The sequence below is a fragment of the Crotalus tigris genome, unplaced genomic scaffold, assembly GCF_016545835.1.
Source record: "Crotalus tigris isolate CLP2741 ecotype Arizona unplaced genomic scaffold, ASM1654583v1 scf7180000019762.1414395, whole genome shotgun sequence".
NCBI classification, from domain to species: domain Eukaryota; kingdom Metazoa; phylum Chordata; class Lepidosauria; order Squamata; family Viperidae; genus Crotalus; species Crotalus tigris.
Window position 1 is genome coordinate 53349 of NW_024097700.1, and position 14540 is coordinate 67888.

Here is a 14540-nt window from a genome sequence, read left to right on the forward strand (position 1 = left end):
CCATTAGTTTTTCAAACTATATGCACAAGCTCACAACATTATACCCCTTTACCATGCCAGATTCATTACTGTTTTTATTCATTTTTAAGTATGTTAATGTTAACTGGAATACTGAATGTATTACCTCAAAAATGTATTTTGATGTGGCAAAACCACCACTCTTACTATTTTATGCTAAAGAATAAAAATTACATATTACTTCTAATACAAACCACCAAACAATTAAATAAAAATAGAGAACTTTTTTAAAACAGAATTTGCCATATTGGATAACAAAATTTGCTACTTGGAAAATCTGTTGAGATTTTGAAAAATTAGTAGCAAGAGATGATCACTAGCAATATAATCAAACAACAGTCAGGATTTGGCACTTTAATAATTTAAAACTTGAAAATAAAGACAATTATTTTCCTTAATTATTATTTGAAAACATATTATAATAAAGCATAGAATACCAATTCAATCAACATTCACATTTAAATTCACATTCAAGTATAAAAATGGTCAAAGCAAATTAGTTTATCAATATGGTTTTATTTTTATTGACTGGACATTAAAAACACCTTTTATGATACATGGAGAGATAATGGGTAACAATTATGATTACCTGTATTTCAAAAATCTACTTTATTAGATTTCTTGAATAACAACCATATGAAATTATAAAGCCATTTAAAAAAAATTAAATGTTTTCACAACTTTGCCACAAATATATACAAAAACTGCCTTAAAATAGTGCTTTGGAATGTAATGAGTAAAAAAACAGCTAATGGCCAACTATGATGTTAAATAAAATTAGCCAATCAAGCAAGTAACCAAAGGCCTCACAACCTCCCTGTCCCTCATTCAGAGAACCTCAAGATCGCATTGACAAATTACAGGAATATATCAAACAATGAAAATAAGAGTTTGAAATCTTATCAGAAAATGAAGTAAGCATGTTTCACCTCTAAGAAGATGTCCTATATTGCTGTATTTGTATTTAATATATTATAAAGATTAATGCAATGTAAAGGTGTGAATATACATTTGAATGAGATACTAAAAATTCAGAATGTATGTCTTTATGAAGAATGATGGTTTTATGAAGCATAATACAACCTCAACCTTGTATTCAGACAGGTTGTTGCTGGAATCATAAGAATATAGAACACTGAATTCTTTATCCAACGTATTTGGAGGAAAGACAAAAAAGAGTACCCAAGGGACTCTGCAATAGTCTTGTGGAACAGCCCTAACTGATGACAGCTTAAAGAGATGGCCCCTGACTCTCAGATCATGATTGCTCTAAGCAAAAAAAAAAAAAGACAGAAATTTAGATACCAACTCCATCTATATTTTAAATTTACTTTTAAATTAATTTTATATTTTTCAATAAAAAGTTATGTGAAATGTCTCTCTATTAGACTTATAGCTCTATACAAGATTCTTTACTTACCGAAACAGCTATCATGGTACTGTCAGGCTTCCATTCAGCTTGGTCATAATGTCCAAACTGCGACACAGCTTTTAGTGTTTCTTTGTAGCTTACAATTAGCACACTGGGCTGGGGTAGGAAGAGAGATAGTACACAACAGTTACATTCTTTTATATGTCAATGTTACCTTTTTAAAAAAGTCTAAATCTACTAGCTATTACTTTCACAAGTTCAACTCTTTCAAATAGCTTTAAACACTTTAAGTGATAGCACCCTACCTCTTTTCAAAGAAGACTATAGTACAACTGTAAAAATCATTATTTATATTTTCTAAAATATTGCTCTATACCTAAATCCAATGCTTAATACCAAAAAGTATACATTAACATTTAAGAAGTTACCTCTTAGCAAACTAATTAAGAATTGTGGCTAGGAAAATATAAGACTTCCTTATTTCAAAACCACAATATAATCCTACTTAATTGGCAGGTTATAAATTAAGCATGATGTCTTAAAATGTTCTGCTTAAAAAATATGGCTCATGCACTATTACCACTTTCAAACATTTATTCAAGATGTACAGCTATTGTTCAAAATGGTTCAATTCAGATAGAACAGTCAATCACTCCAAAGTGAGAAATATATTAATAAAAGCTAATGTTGCATCATAATTCTCAGGCTTGGAAAGATCAGAACATTCTCTCTTGCACAGAAATGTTTATTTTAACAAATGACTGAGCATTTGTTCCAGAATTTGTTTTATAATGGTTTGATTTCTATCATTTGCAGCACAAAATTTCAGATCAATGTACTGAAGATACTAAAAACATTGGAAAGTGAGCTGATGGTTCACCAAGATGCAAATTTATAAATTCCCTATAGTATCAATAATATACTTCCAGAAGCAATTTGATGGGCTCCAGGAATATAATAAACGATTGTAAAACAAATGTAGTATGTCAAAGCTATACTTTTTTTCATTTATGAACATCTAAATGAAAATAGAGTACCATTCAAGAACTTGCTTTTATTACAAAACAATAATTTCTTCAATATTTTACTTATCAAATTATTGCACTGTTTTTAGACACATCTGGAGATTTATGGTTTTCCAATGCTATTTCTCTAAATAAAGGCTAGCAGAGTGTTATATGTAGAGTGTTAATACATTTCCAGCACCAATTCTACAATCAATAATGATAGAAAAGTGATGATCATTATTCAATTATTTATTAATTTTATTGTAATGCTTGGTTTCTAGTATATTCAAATAAGTAACCTTAGTAATATCTGCATGTTTAATCTTTTAAATGATATCTGAAAAACTGCTTATCTCCAATTGTTTCTGCCTGGCCAGTACGTTCCAGCAAAATGAGTGTGCTCCAGCTCCCCTCCATTAAATATCACCTTGTGGGACCCAGGAAGCATGTCTTCTGGCCCCGCCCTCTGGAACAGCATTCCCTCAGAAATAAGGGTGGCACCTTTTCTAGTAGTCTGGAAAGCTTAAAAACCTGACTTTGGTTCCAATCTGGGGAGTATGTTTATTATTTGTCTAAGGCAGAGGTCCCCAATCCCCGGTGCGTAGACCGGTACTGGGCCGTGGCATGCCAGCAACCGGTCCGCACAAACAAGCAAAGCCCCATCTGTGGGATGCAGGCAGCACACAAAACCATGAACTTTCTAGTCTGTGGATAAACCTTTCTCCATGGAACCAGTCCTTGGTGCCCAAAAGGTTGGGGACCTCTGGTCTAAGGTCCCTATTTTGTAGATTTTGCTGTTTATTACATCATTTTAGTTGGAGCTGTCCATCTGATTCAATGTTTTTAGCTGTGTTTATGTTTTGTTTTATATTTTTATACACTGCCCAAAGTCCATTGGATTTGGGTGGCCTGTAAATAAAATAAGCAACTTTACATTCATATTGTAACCCATGAAATTTAGCAATGTGAAAAAATTACTTTTTAAACTCTGTCAAGACCAAAGCAACCCCAATTAAGTGCAGGGTTTGGGCCTATTGTTTAATTATTTTTGTGATTGCTTTATTTATTGCTTTTATAATTGTTATAAGCTGTTATAAGCTGTTATAAGCTGTTATAAGATGTTGCTTAAGATGGATAGTCATATGCATCTTTTAAATAATAAGTACTTTAAAATATCTTAAGACTCAATGAAAAAAAAGTCCTACTTTTTTCTCATAAGGAAAACTGAGAATTGTATGGAAGAAAATGCATCTAACTGGACACAAGCACAGTAGCTGGTCTCAGCATGTAAGCTTATTACAAGTAAATATGCTAAAACAATAACATTAATTTGTTTTGTTTCAGACAGGCACTAGTAAGAACCATAATCATTCATTAATTTTGAAATGTTGCTCTTTCAGAAGATAGGATAATAATCAATTAAATTTATTATATTTATTAATTGATAATAATCAATTAAATTTATTATAAATATGTATTATAAATTAACATACTTCTAAGGAAGATTTTTACTGCATATCAAAGGGGCAATAAAATATTTTTATGGATGTAGTGTTTATTTACATGGAAGCCTATAAAAATTTACCTGATAGAAAATTCTACTGAAATCTTACTTCTGAATAGACATGTATAGAAGCAATAGCACCAACTAATCTTATTTTATATACTGGTAAAATAACTTAGAATTCAAGAAAGTGGAAGAGAAAAGCAAGGAGAAAGCAGAAAAGAAGTTGACTGTATTAAGACTATGGCTGACCAGCTACCGTATTTCAAAAATGCTTTTATTTGTCTCCTTTCACAGAAGATAGAACATTCTGGAACTATCCTTCTACAAACAATTCGTATCTCAAATCAATATTGCTACCTTCATCTCTTCAGTAGAATTATTTCAGTTCTTTCAGACATACATGATGTATTTGTTTGCTTTACATTCTGATATCAGACTTTTTTTTCAAAGTCATACATAGAAATTTTAGTTTTCCTTATGCATTATCATTTCAAGTGCATTTCACTTTTTTCTATCGTTTACACAAGAGCTTAAACATTTAAAAGAAACTGTCACATAGCACTGAAGCATATTATTATCAATTATAAATACTAACTGGTGTTTAAAAGATGATTAAATTTTCAGTCTTCTGATCTTGCTGAAAGATATACCAAAAGTACTTCACACTTTTAAAACAAATACTTTAATTGGCAACTCAAAATATGAAAATATGAAATGTAGGCAGAAAAAAATATATAAGCACTGCAATTAACACTTTGATTTTAGTATCTTTAGACGCAATCCTATTTTACCTATTTACCTATTTATAGCTCATTTACAGGATTCTGAAGGCTATCCTGCTGATTCTAAATGTTGTGTATCATCTCAATTCAGTGAGTTAAAGGGCTTTCAGATATTTGTAAAAACAAGGATGACATAGCGCAAGTCTTGTCTCTGTTTGCTACACAAAACCTTATCACAATTTGCTTGCAAGTGATTTTTTCAGAATAATATTCCTTATTTTTTGTCCTATGTGTTGTACAATACAGCTCATTAAATATGCATTGTCAATGGCAGGAAATTACAGAGTGATAGCAGAGCACTGTAATAAACATATCATATGTTATATATCAGTGATGGAGAACCTTTAGAGACCGAGTGCCGAAACTGCAACCCAAAACCCAATTATTTATCGCCAGGTGCCAGATGGGCATGGCCCACTGGGTGGGCATGGCTGTGGTGGTCATGGCAGATTGGGTGGGTATGGCCAAGGTAAGCGTGGTCACGTCGATGTTGCTCGTGGGGAGGGACGCCTGTGGGGGCTGGGCAGGTTGGTGACATCTGGGGGGTCTCTGGCAGGTGGGGCGGTGAGCAGGAGGCTTGTCCTGCGGGGTGAGGCAAGGCAAGGCAAGGCAAGGCAGGGTGGGGATGCTATTGTCGCAGGGCAAGATGAGGCAGGGGCCAGGGCGGCTGCTGCCTGACACCATCGGCTCCCGCACACAGAGGCCAGCGAGCGCACGGTGGCTGACAGTGTCCATCAGCAGCCACAGCCTGCTGACCCTCAACCGGTGCACTCTGGGGCTCTGCAGCCCACCACCAGCAGTTCAGAGAAGCCTCCTCTGAGCTGGACAGATAGCTGACAACTGAGCAGTGGGTCATGCCCGGGTAAAGGAGAGCATACGAAGGGAGGAGGGATGGGACGGAGGAGAGGGAAACCAGCCATGCTGGGATGCATCTGGCCACATGGGACCTCGACGAGTTAGCAGGCGGCTGGTTGAAGAGGAACAGTTGCCATTTCCTGGGCATGGCGCGCGTGCCCACAGAAAGGGCTCTGAGTGCCACCTCTGGCATGCATGTCATAGGTTTGCCACCACTGTTATATATCAACCAATTCTCTTATGTGTCAATTTAAAAAATTCAAGCTGACATTACATTTCTGAAAATCAGAAAGATAAAGAGCTTATAGAGCACTTGGATAGTTCCTCTGATGCTAATACTCTACCTTGTTTTTCTTGATTCATGTGTATATGTGCAACATATATTTAGGAAATGGCCTTCAGAAAAAAAAGCTAGGGGTAGCAAAGAATACACAGGATGGCTATAACCAATACAAAAGAACATATGGTCTTCTAAATGTTTTGTCTGGCTTGCTGTGGTATGTGTTTGCTTTATGTGTGTGCCTACTTTGTTTATTATTGCTATGGTGGGCATTTTTGCTAGACAATATGAGGAAAATTGCCTGGTTTTTTTATGTGTGTTGCAAATGTTTTTTCTGGCAATGGTTTGTTTCCTAGTTAAACTGGAAATCCTCACAGAGAGGTTCAGAAGACAGCTCATAGAACAGTACTGACATGAACAATTATCAGAAGCTAATGAGTACTACTCTAAATATTTAGAAAAAGGGGAATAGAACAATTTTGTTTAATGGAAAGCCAGCCCAGCACTCCTGGGGGGCCTTAACATGTTGAAGTTCGTTATAAACCCTGGATGAATCTTGCAATACCCCCTGGAATGGATGATACAGATTTCATGTACATAGATAGTGTACCTGTAAAATGGAAAAAATGGGAAATGTGCTATGAAGAGACTTGTGAAACTACAAGACTGCACAAAAGCACAGAAAGTCTTTTTTCCACTTAGCATAATTTCAATGAAAATGGAAGAAAAACCGAAGCTATTAATAATCCATAATTGGGAAAGAAAAATGTAGGCAGTGGTTTTTGTAGGTAAGAAAATAATTCTGCAAGACCAACAGGACCTTTCAGGGATCCTGTTTTAATATGTATGCCTTTCAAATCCCAACTGTCTTCAGTAGGATGACATACAGATTGTGAGAATTCATGGTTTTTTTTTCCAACTCTGGCTCTGTTGAACTCGACTTTTAAATTGTTAAATAAAGGCAAGATGCTATGAAAGCAGCTACAACCTGCCACCTGAAATGCCCTCCCCTTATTCTCTAAATGGGATAACCGTTGTTCTATTTAATCATAGCTTTGGAATTAGTAGTCTTAATCACCAGCATCTCAGAAACAGGCATGTTCAGATGAAGAGATCTTCTCACTATAGAAATCCTGAGGGAAACAAGTGTAAAACCCTTGCTAAAGTGGAGGAACTATGAAAGACATGCAGATAGGTTCACAAATCCCAATGTGATCCCTGTACCGAGTAGCTCTAAACCAGTGGTTCTCAACCTGTGGGTCGGGACCCCATTTGGGGTCGAACGCCCATTTCACGGGGGTTGCCAAACAAGGCTGTCCGCCATTTTTTTTCCCTTTTCTTTGGCCACGCCCCTGGCACCCGGTGATGTATAAGTGGTTGGGGGTCACCACAACATGGGGAACTGTATTATGGGGTTGTGGCATTAGAAAGGTTGAGAACCACTGCTCTAAACCGTAACTAGGTAAGCACCATGAATTAAAGGACTCTTGCCTTATACCATACACAACTTAGCAGCAGCAGCTAATTAAAACATAGACAGGTATAGGACCTACAAGCTCACTAAACTCTTTGTTCTGTATGGGAGTTACTTCTGAAATAACTTGGAATGTAGCAGGCTGAAACAGACATAAGCATCTAAAAAAAAAAAAGATGGAATAGAGAATAAGCCTAACAAACGTTTTCCTTTAATAGTTAGTTATCCATAGATGCTACTAATTATTAAAAAGCTTTTCATTATACCTTCTGCATATTTGTAATTATGACTCATATAGTTTAGAGCCATTCTGCTAAAATTATCTTTAGCCTCAATATCTTGACTTCAAAAAAATGGCTACATGCCACACTCATTACAACAGTATTTAGTGAATTGTTAATAGTTTTCCGATGTTGGCCACTTTATTTAGTACAACTATGGCACAGTTCCAAATCCATCTATTGGCCCAAAAGGGTTGGAAATTGAAACCTGGAAGTCATATTAAGTATCTTAAGTTGGCTCTTGCACTGACCCTATTCCTTTCCCTCTACTGCCTTAGATTTTAATAAAGGGTCATAATCTTATTGTCTTTTTCCAAAAAAATACAAAGGTCATCCAATTCTTCATCCACCCAAAAGAGTGTACATATTCATAATTTCAGAAAAAAAACTGCTTTACATAAAATTGGACTGCAATTTACAAGTGAAAACATGTTTGCAAATGGTTGCTGTAAACTGGACTCACACGATGGTATACTTTGATGCAGTAGAAAATATTGTTAGCAGTAACAGAAATTGAAAAAGTTCCTCTTTTCAATTTTTTAAACCCCTCTTTTCTATTGTCAACTCAAGGTAGTGCTCATATGTATCCTCTTTTCTCCACAACAGTCCTGTGAGGTAGGCTGAGCCAAGGGAGTGACTGTCTCAATGTTACCCAGCCATCTCCCATGCCTAAAATACATTTTTCCTGGTTTCTAGCCCAACTTCTTAGCTGCTCTATTGAATTGGTTTGGGGGTTTTTTTAACCGCAGTCCTTCTACCCCACAAACTGTTCAAAAGGTCCCTCCATTACACAGAACAGAACTGGCTCTATTGGGAACAAATCATATTAAATATTGCTTCCATTCTTACTTTAATGACAGAAACCTCTGGATCAAACTCATTTCAGTGATATTTTATCTAATAGTGGATATAACAAAGCATATAATAAAATAGCTTGCATTGTTAATATCCAATTGCAATTAAAAAAGGAAATTTCTAATCTGATAGCAGAGATTGAAAAAATTAGTTTCTCAGCAATGCTTGTTAATATTGAAAATTATTTACAATTCTGATGCCATATTTACATAAAACACATTACAAATAATTGATACCATTGATGTTTATAGACACATGTATAAATCTAGGCATTTGTCTAAAAATATTTATCTATACAAGCTGGCAATCTACTCATAGAATCGGAAATGGAAAGAGACTTAGTGGTCATATAATCCAACACCATCTCAAAATAGATTCTATTACATCAACTCTGTTTGAAGATTCTATCAAAGAATTCACAACTTCATGTGAAGTCATTAGGACAGGATGAAGAGTACAAATAAAGGTTGGTGACTATTCAGAACTATTGGGATTTGGGTATATAAAATACAGAAAAAAATCTAAAAAATTATACATATGTAAAACACTAGAACAAAATTGAAGATAACAAAGGCTTTCTGTATTTGCACAAATAACCTAATCACAAGCACATATTACATTGGATGTAAGAAAATAAGAACAATGTTACATTAAAGGCCCTTATATGCACTAAATACATTTTTACATGTTTGCAAATGGATTATAAACTTGCCCTCCTCGCCAGAAAAATGGAAAGATAAATGATAAATTATAAGCAAAAATAAACTGTATTCATCCTTTACAACTAACAGCCATCCAAAGGCTATGTAATGCATAATTCTATCCTTGTACATTCTGGTATTTAGTTCAGAGTTTATTCTTGTGTAAGTATATGTAGAACTGCATTCAAAATTGTTTAATGCCATGTAGATGATTAATACCTGTTGAGAAAGTGAACTGTAGGTAATATATCCCCTTTATGGATTACTGCCTTGTCGTGGCGAAGGGGCTTGCATAACTCAATGAAGCTATAAGCTATGCCATGCAGGGTCACCCAAGACGGACAGGTTATAGCAGAGAGTTCTGACAAAATGTGATCCACTGGAGAAGGAAATTGTGGCAAGTTCTTAAAGAGATGGGAGTACCAGACCATCTCATTTGTCTCTTGAGAAACCTATAAGCGGGTCAAGAAGCAACAGTGAGAACCGAACACGGAACCACTGATTGGTTCAAAATTGGAAAAGGAGTCCAGCAAGGCTGTATACTGTCGCCCTGCCTATTTAACTTATATGCAGAGCACATCATGAGAAAGGCAGGGCTAGATGAAACAAAAGTTGGAATTAAGATTGCCGGGAGAAATATCAACAACCTAAGATATGCAGATGATACCACTCTAATGGCAGAAAGTGAAGAGGAACTAAAGAGCCTCTTGATGCGGGTGAAGAAGGAGAGTGCAAAAGTTGGCTTGAAACTCAACATTAAGAAAACCAAAATCATGGCATCCGGCCCTCTCAATTCCTGGCAAATAGATGGGGAAGAAATGGAGGTAGTGACAGATTTTATTTTTCTGGGCTCCAAGATCACCTCAGATGGGGACTGCAGCCAAGAAATTAAAAGACGCTTGCTCCTGGGGAGGAAAGCTATGGCAAATCTAGACAGCATACTAAAAAGCAGAGACATCACCCTGCCAACAAAAGTGCGTATAGTCCAGGCCATGGTTTTCCCAGTTGCAATGTATAGCTGTGAAAGTTGGACCATAAGAAAGGCTGAGCGCAAAAGAATTGAGGCCTTTGAACTATGGTGCTGGAGAAGACTCCTGCGAGTCCCTTGGACTGCAAGGCGTTCAAACCGGTCAGTCCTAGAAGAGATCAACCCCGACTGCTCTTTAGAAGGCCAGATCCTGAAGTTGAAACTCAAGTACTTTGGCCACCTAATGAGAAGGAAGGATTCACTGGAGAAGAGCCTAATGCTGGGAAAGATTGAGGGCAATAGAAGAAGGGGACGACAGAGAATGAGATGGCTGGATGGAGTCACTGAAGCAGTAGGTGTGAATTTAAATGGACTCCAGAAGATGGTAGAGGACAGGAAGACCTGGAGGAATGTTGTCCATGGGGTCGCGATGGGTCGGACACGACTTCGCAATTAACAACAACAACAGGTAATATATTTTCTTTTTCATCCTTTGCATTTGATTCTCTAGTCTTCAGTTCTAGTATTATATCTGATACTTTTTTTTATATTCACTTTTTAAATTTCTTTATTGCTCCATCTCTACCTTTTTTGTAAATTAAGAAATCCCTTGAGGAGGTTGTCCAATCATTTTAATTTTAATACCTTCCAGTATTATGTTTTTATGGAACATCAAATCTGATATAAAAACACATTGTTTTGTCCCAAGCAAATGGTACTCTAATGCAAACATATGTAATAGTATGATAAACATATTTAAGATCATTATTTTGAATGATAACAGCTTTGTAGGGAATTGTAGACTTACACTAACTTACTTGACTATTTTGAAACCAATGCTCACAAAGAAATAACTACTAGAACTAACAGACTGCCATTATAACACAATATTGCATCATAGATACCAACTGAAATAGAAGCTAAGGCAAATGGAACAACTCAAATTCAATTTTCTTTCTGGATTTTATAAAATCAAAATGTCAATGTTAAATTTAGACCAACAGATTGATGGGACATTACACTATCATATTAAAAATACATTCAAATTCAGTTACAGAACAAAAATTGTTAAGGCATGGGCACCATATGGTGTATATAGTAATTGAATATACAGTACTATACTGTATGTCAGAAATGTGATTACTAAGTTATTAAAATACATTTCACTCTTACACAAAATTTAAATCCACCAAATTACCTTCATCATTACTGTTAGTTGGTTCTTTCTAAATACATTTCTTATGTATCTTACATAAACAGCACATCCTGCGCCTTCCATGGATTCTGATATCCAATGGAACAAATGTATGAAGTGAATAAATTCAAATTTATGAACATTTCAGGTACAAACTTAAATGCTTTTCATAATTGTTACATGTATACAAAATGGAAATTCAATAGGAGTTATTGCCATTTGCCTAAAATGTAAATATGTTAGGAAAATATCACAGGATTGAACTCTTGAGAATGCAGTTCTGCTGCTCCTTTTAAAAGCGGCCAACAGTTTCTTAAAATTATTTTTTTCCCTTTGCCCAAGCCATTACAACTACAGGAAGTCTTTGATTTACAACCATTGGTTAGTGACCATTCAAAGTTATAACAGCGCTGAAAAAGTGACATGACCATTTTTCACACTTACGACCAGTGTAGCATCCCCATGGTCATGTGATCAAAATTCAGATGCTTGGCAACTGGTATATATTTATGATGGTTGCAGTGTTCCAGGGTCATGTGATTACCTTTAGTGATCTTCTGACAAGCAAAGTCAATAGGGAAGCCAGATTCACTTAACTGTGTTACTAACTTAACAACAGCAACAATTCACTTAACAACTTAACAGCTAACTTAACAAATGTCTCCTCAGCAACAAATTTAAATCAAGGACTACCTGTATGCATCTGAAGGCAGATTTGGAACTGAGATTAAGAAATACCAATAAAGTTCAAAAGAAAATAAAGCATTCCAAGAATGATACAACACAGCCAATCTGCAAAACAAGCCCTTTCTTTTTAAGTAAGCATCCCTTTGCACTCAACTTTCTCACACATCTAGAGCCCATTAAGTAACTAAAAATACATCTAACTATGCTGTCAATCTGAAGCTTTAAGAGAAGAGGCAAAGGACCCACATTTAAAAGGATAACATTAACACAGTCACATTCAGCTTAGCCATACCACAAACCGAAGCCACAAGTTTTGTTGGAGCCACGTTTTCTAAAGTATTTCCAAATTCAGCATCGCATCCCAATGAGGCTACACGCGAAGGCACATATACATATACACACTATACACACACACACACACACACACACACACACATATATATATATATATATATATATATATATATATATATACACACACACACACACACACACATACACACATATATACATACAAACACCTTTCTCACTATTCAAACCCAAGAGGGGAAAGAAAGGCACGCTAAAGTCAGATATGGAGCAATCTGGCTGGGTGGAAAAAAAAAAAAAAGAGCTTCGGGAGGAGATGATAGCCAAAAAAAACAGGCAGGTGATTATAGGGTGACGACGCGGTGAAGCAGCTTTACTCACCCTGTTGTACCAGATGCTGAGCTGGGACGGGGACAACACGGCGAACAAAGTCCTTTGCGGGTCGGCTTGAATACCGAGCGGGGGCTCCTGAGCCTCTATAGGGCAGAGCAGCCTCTTGGGCCAGCCGCTGAGGAAATACATAGCTGGAGAGGAACCCAGCGTCCCGGCCAGGCGCCGTCCTAGCAGGCAGAAACGGTGGCCGGAGCCAGAAGGGTTTTCAGCATCTGTCTCGGGCGGCCGGGAGGCTCTCGGCGTTCCCGAGAGGTACCAGCATAATAGCGAAGGGATGGAAGCTCCTCTCGGCGGCCGGCGTCGCCCCTCGCAAGGCTGAGAGACGCTCGGAAGAAGGAGGGAGTCGGAGCTGCCTTTCTGGCGGGTTGAAGCTATGGGACCGGGGGGAGGGGGGGGCGTCCTAAGGGAAAAGAACGGTTACAGCTCAAGACGGCGCCCTCGCGACGTCGCCTTAACCTTGCGGGTGCCTCGCGCTCCTCCCGCCGCGGCTTCCTTTGCCTTGGCCGCCGCCGCCGCCATCTCTTTTCTCTCTGCTACGTCGGCGTCTGGCTGTGGAAAGAAGGGGGGGCGGGGGCGAAGAAGGAGAAAGAGCAAGCGAGAGACGCATACGACCCGAAGGGGGGAGCTGAGCCCTGTTTGCCTCAGGACGGCAACTCAGTACTGGTTGGAAAAAGGGGGCGGAGAATTCGGGGTAGAGGATGCCGTGATTGGCCTAGGGTCCGTAGGAGAAACCGGAGGTGACGTTTTAGATCTGCGGAAGAACCACCGAGAAAAGCTAGAACGGAAGAAAACAACCCCCCCCCCCATTGCCTATGCAGTGGAGGACTTCTCCATTTTGCGGTTGGATCCCGAACTCCAAAGCGGTTGGGAGATCGCGGGGAGGGGGAAGGCAGCAGGTCACGGTTTTGCTTTTGGCTTTCCCGGGATGCAGACTCGGTTTCTTTTCTCCACGCTGATGGCCAAGGAATTAGGCAGACTCGCACAGGTGTTCTTATCGGCAAAAGATCGTTTTGAAGGGGTCAGTCCAAACGTACATGCACTGTATTTCATCAAGGCTTCCCTGTCGGATTTTATATTTCATTTGTTGTTATCGTTTTTATCTCTTGTGTTTTTATGGGATGTGAATGTGCCATGCGATAAATAAATAATCCCCACCACAAAGGCAGGTGCGTCTTGTAATTTAAGGTCCACTCCCTATCTCTCCGCGATCAACACATCTTGTGATCAGTTTCATTAACTGTAGTTTAAAAGTTCCTTTTGAAATTGAAACAAGATGAACTGCGCCTAAGGCAGAGTTCAGTTACACTGTTACAGAATTTCTACCGCTTGGCTGATTGCTGTAAAGATACAGTATTTGAGTCTTTTACTAATTTTTGTTGTTAATTGCGAAGTCCAGGTCTTCCTGTCCTCTGCCATCTTCTGGAGTCCATTTAAGTTCACCCCTACTGTTTCAGTTACTCCATCCAGCCACCTCATTCTCTGTCGTCCCCTTATTCTATTGCCCTCAATCTTTCCCAGCATTAGGCCCTTCTCCAGTGAGTCCTTCCTTCTCATTAGGTGGCCAAAGTATTTTCTTCTAAAGAGCAGTCGGGGTTGATCTCTTCTAGGACTGACCGGTTTGATCGCCTTGTAGTCCAGGGGATTCACAGGAGTCTTCTCCAGCACCATAGTTCAAAGGCCTCAATTCTTTGGCGCTCAACCTTTCTTATGGTCCAACTTTCACATCCATACATTGCAACTGGGAAAACCATGGCCTTGACTATACGCGCTTCTGTTGGCAGGGTGATGTCTCTGCTTTTTAGAATGCTGTCTAGATTTGCCATAGTTTTCCTCCCCAAGAGCAAGCGTCTTTTAATT

The 14540-nt window shown here is 37.9% G+C and overlaps 1 protein-coding gene across 1 annotated transcript in view; it reads right to left on the minus strand.

Annotated features, from left to right (window-relative positions):
- The window catches only part of LOC120317681 (guanine nucleotide exchange factor subunit RIC1-like), a 53295-nt gene extending 39139 nt beyond the window's left edge, over positions 1-14156 (minus strand). The window contains 2 exon segments of the mRNA XM_039364451.1: positions 1439-1546; positions 12672-14156. Coding sequence (XP_039220385.1) covers positions 1439-1546; positions 12672-12812 — 249 coding nt within the window. The 5' untranslated portion in view covers positions 12813-14156.
- Between the last annotated feature and the right edge of the window lie 384 nt (positions 14157-14540).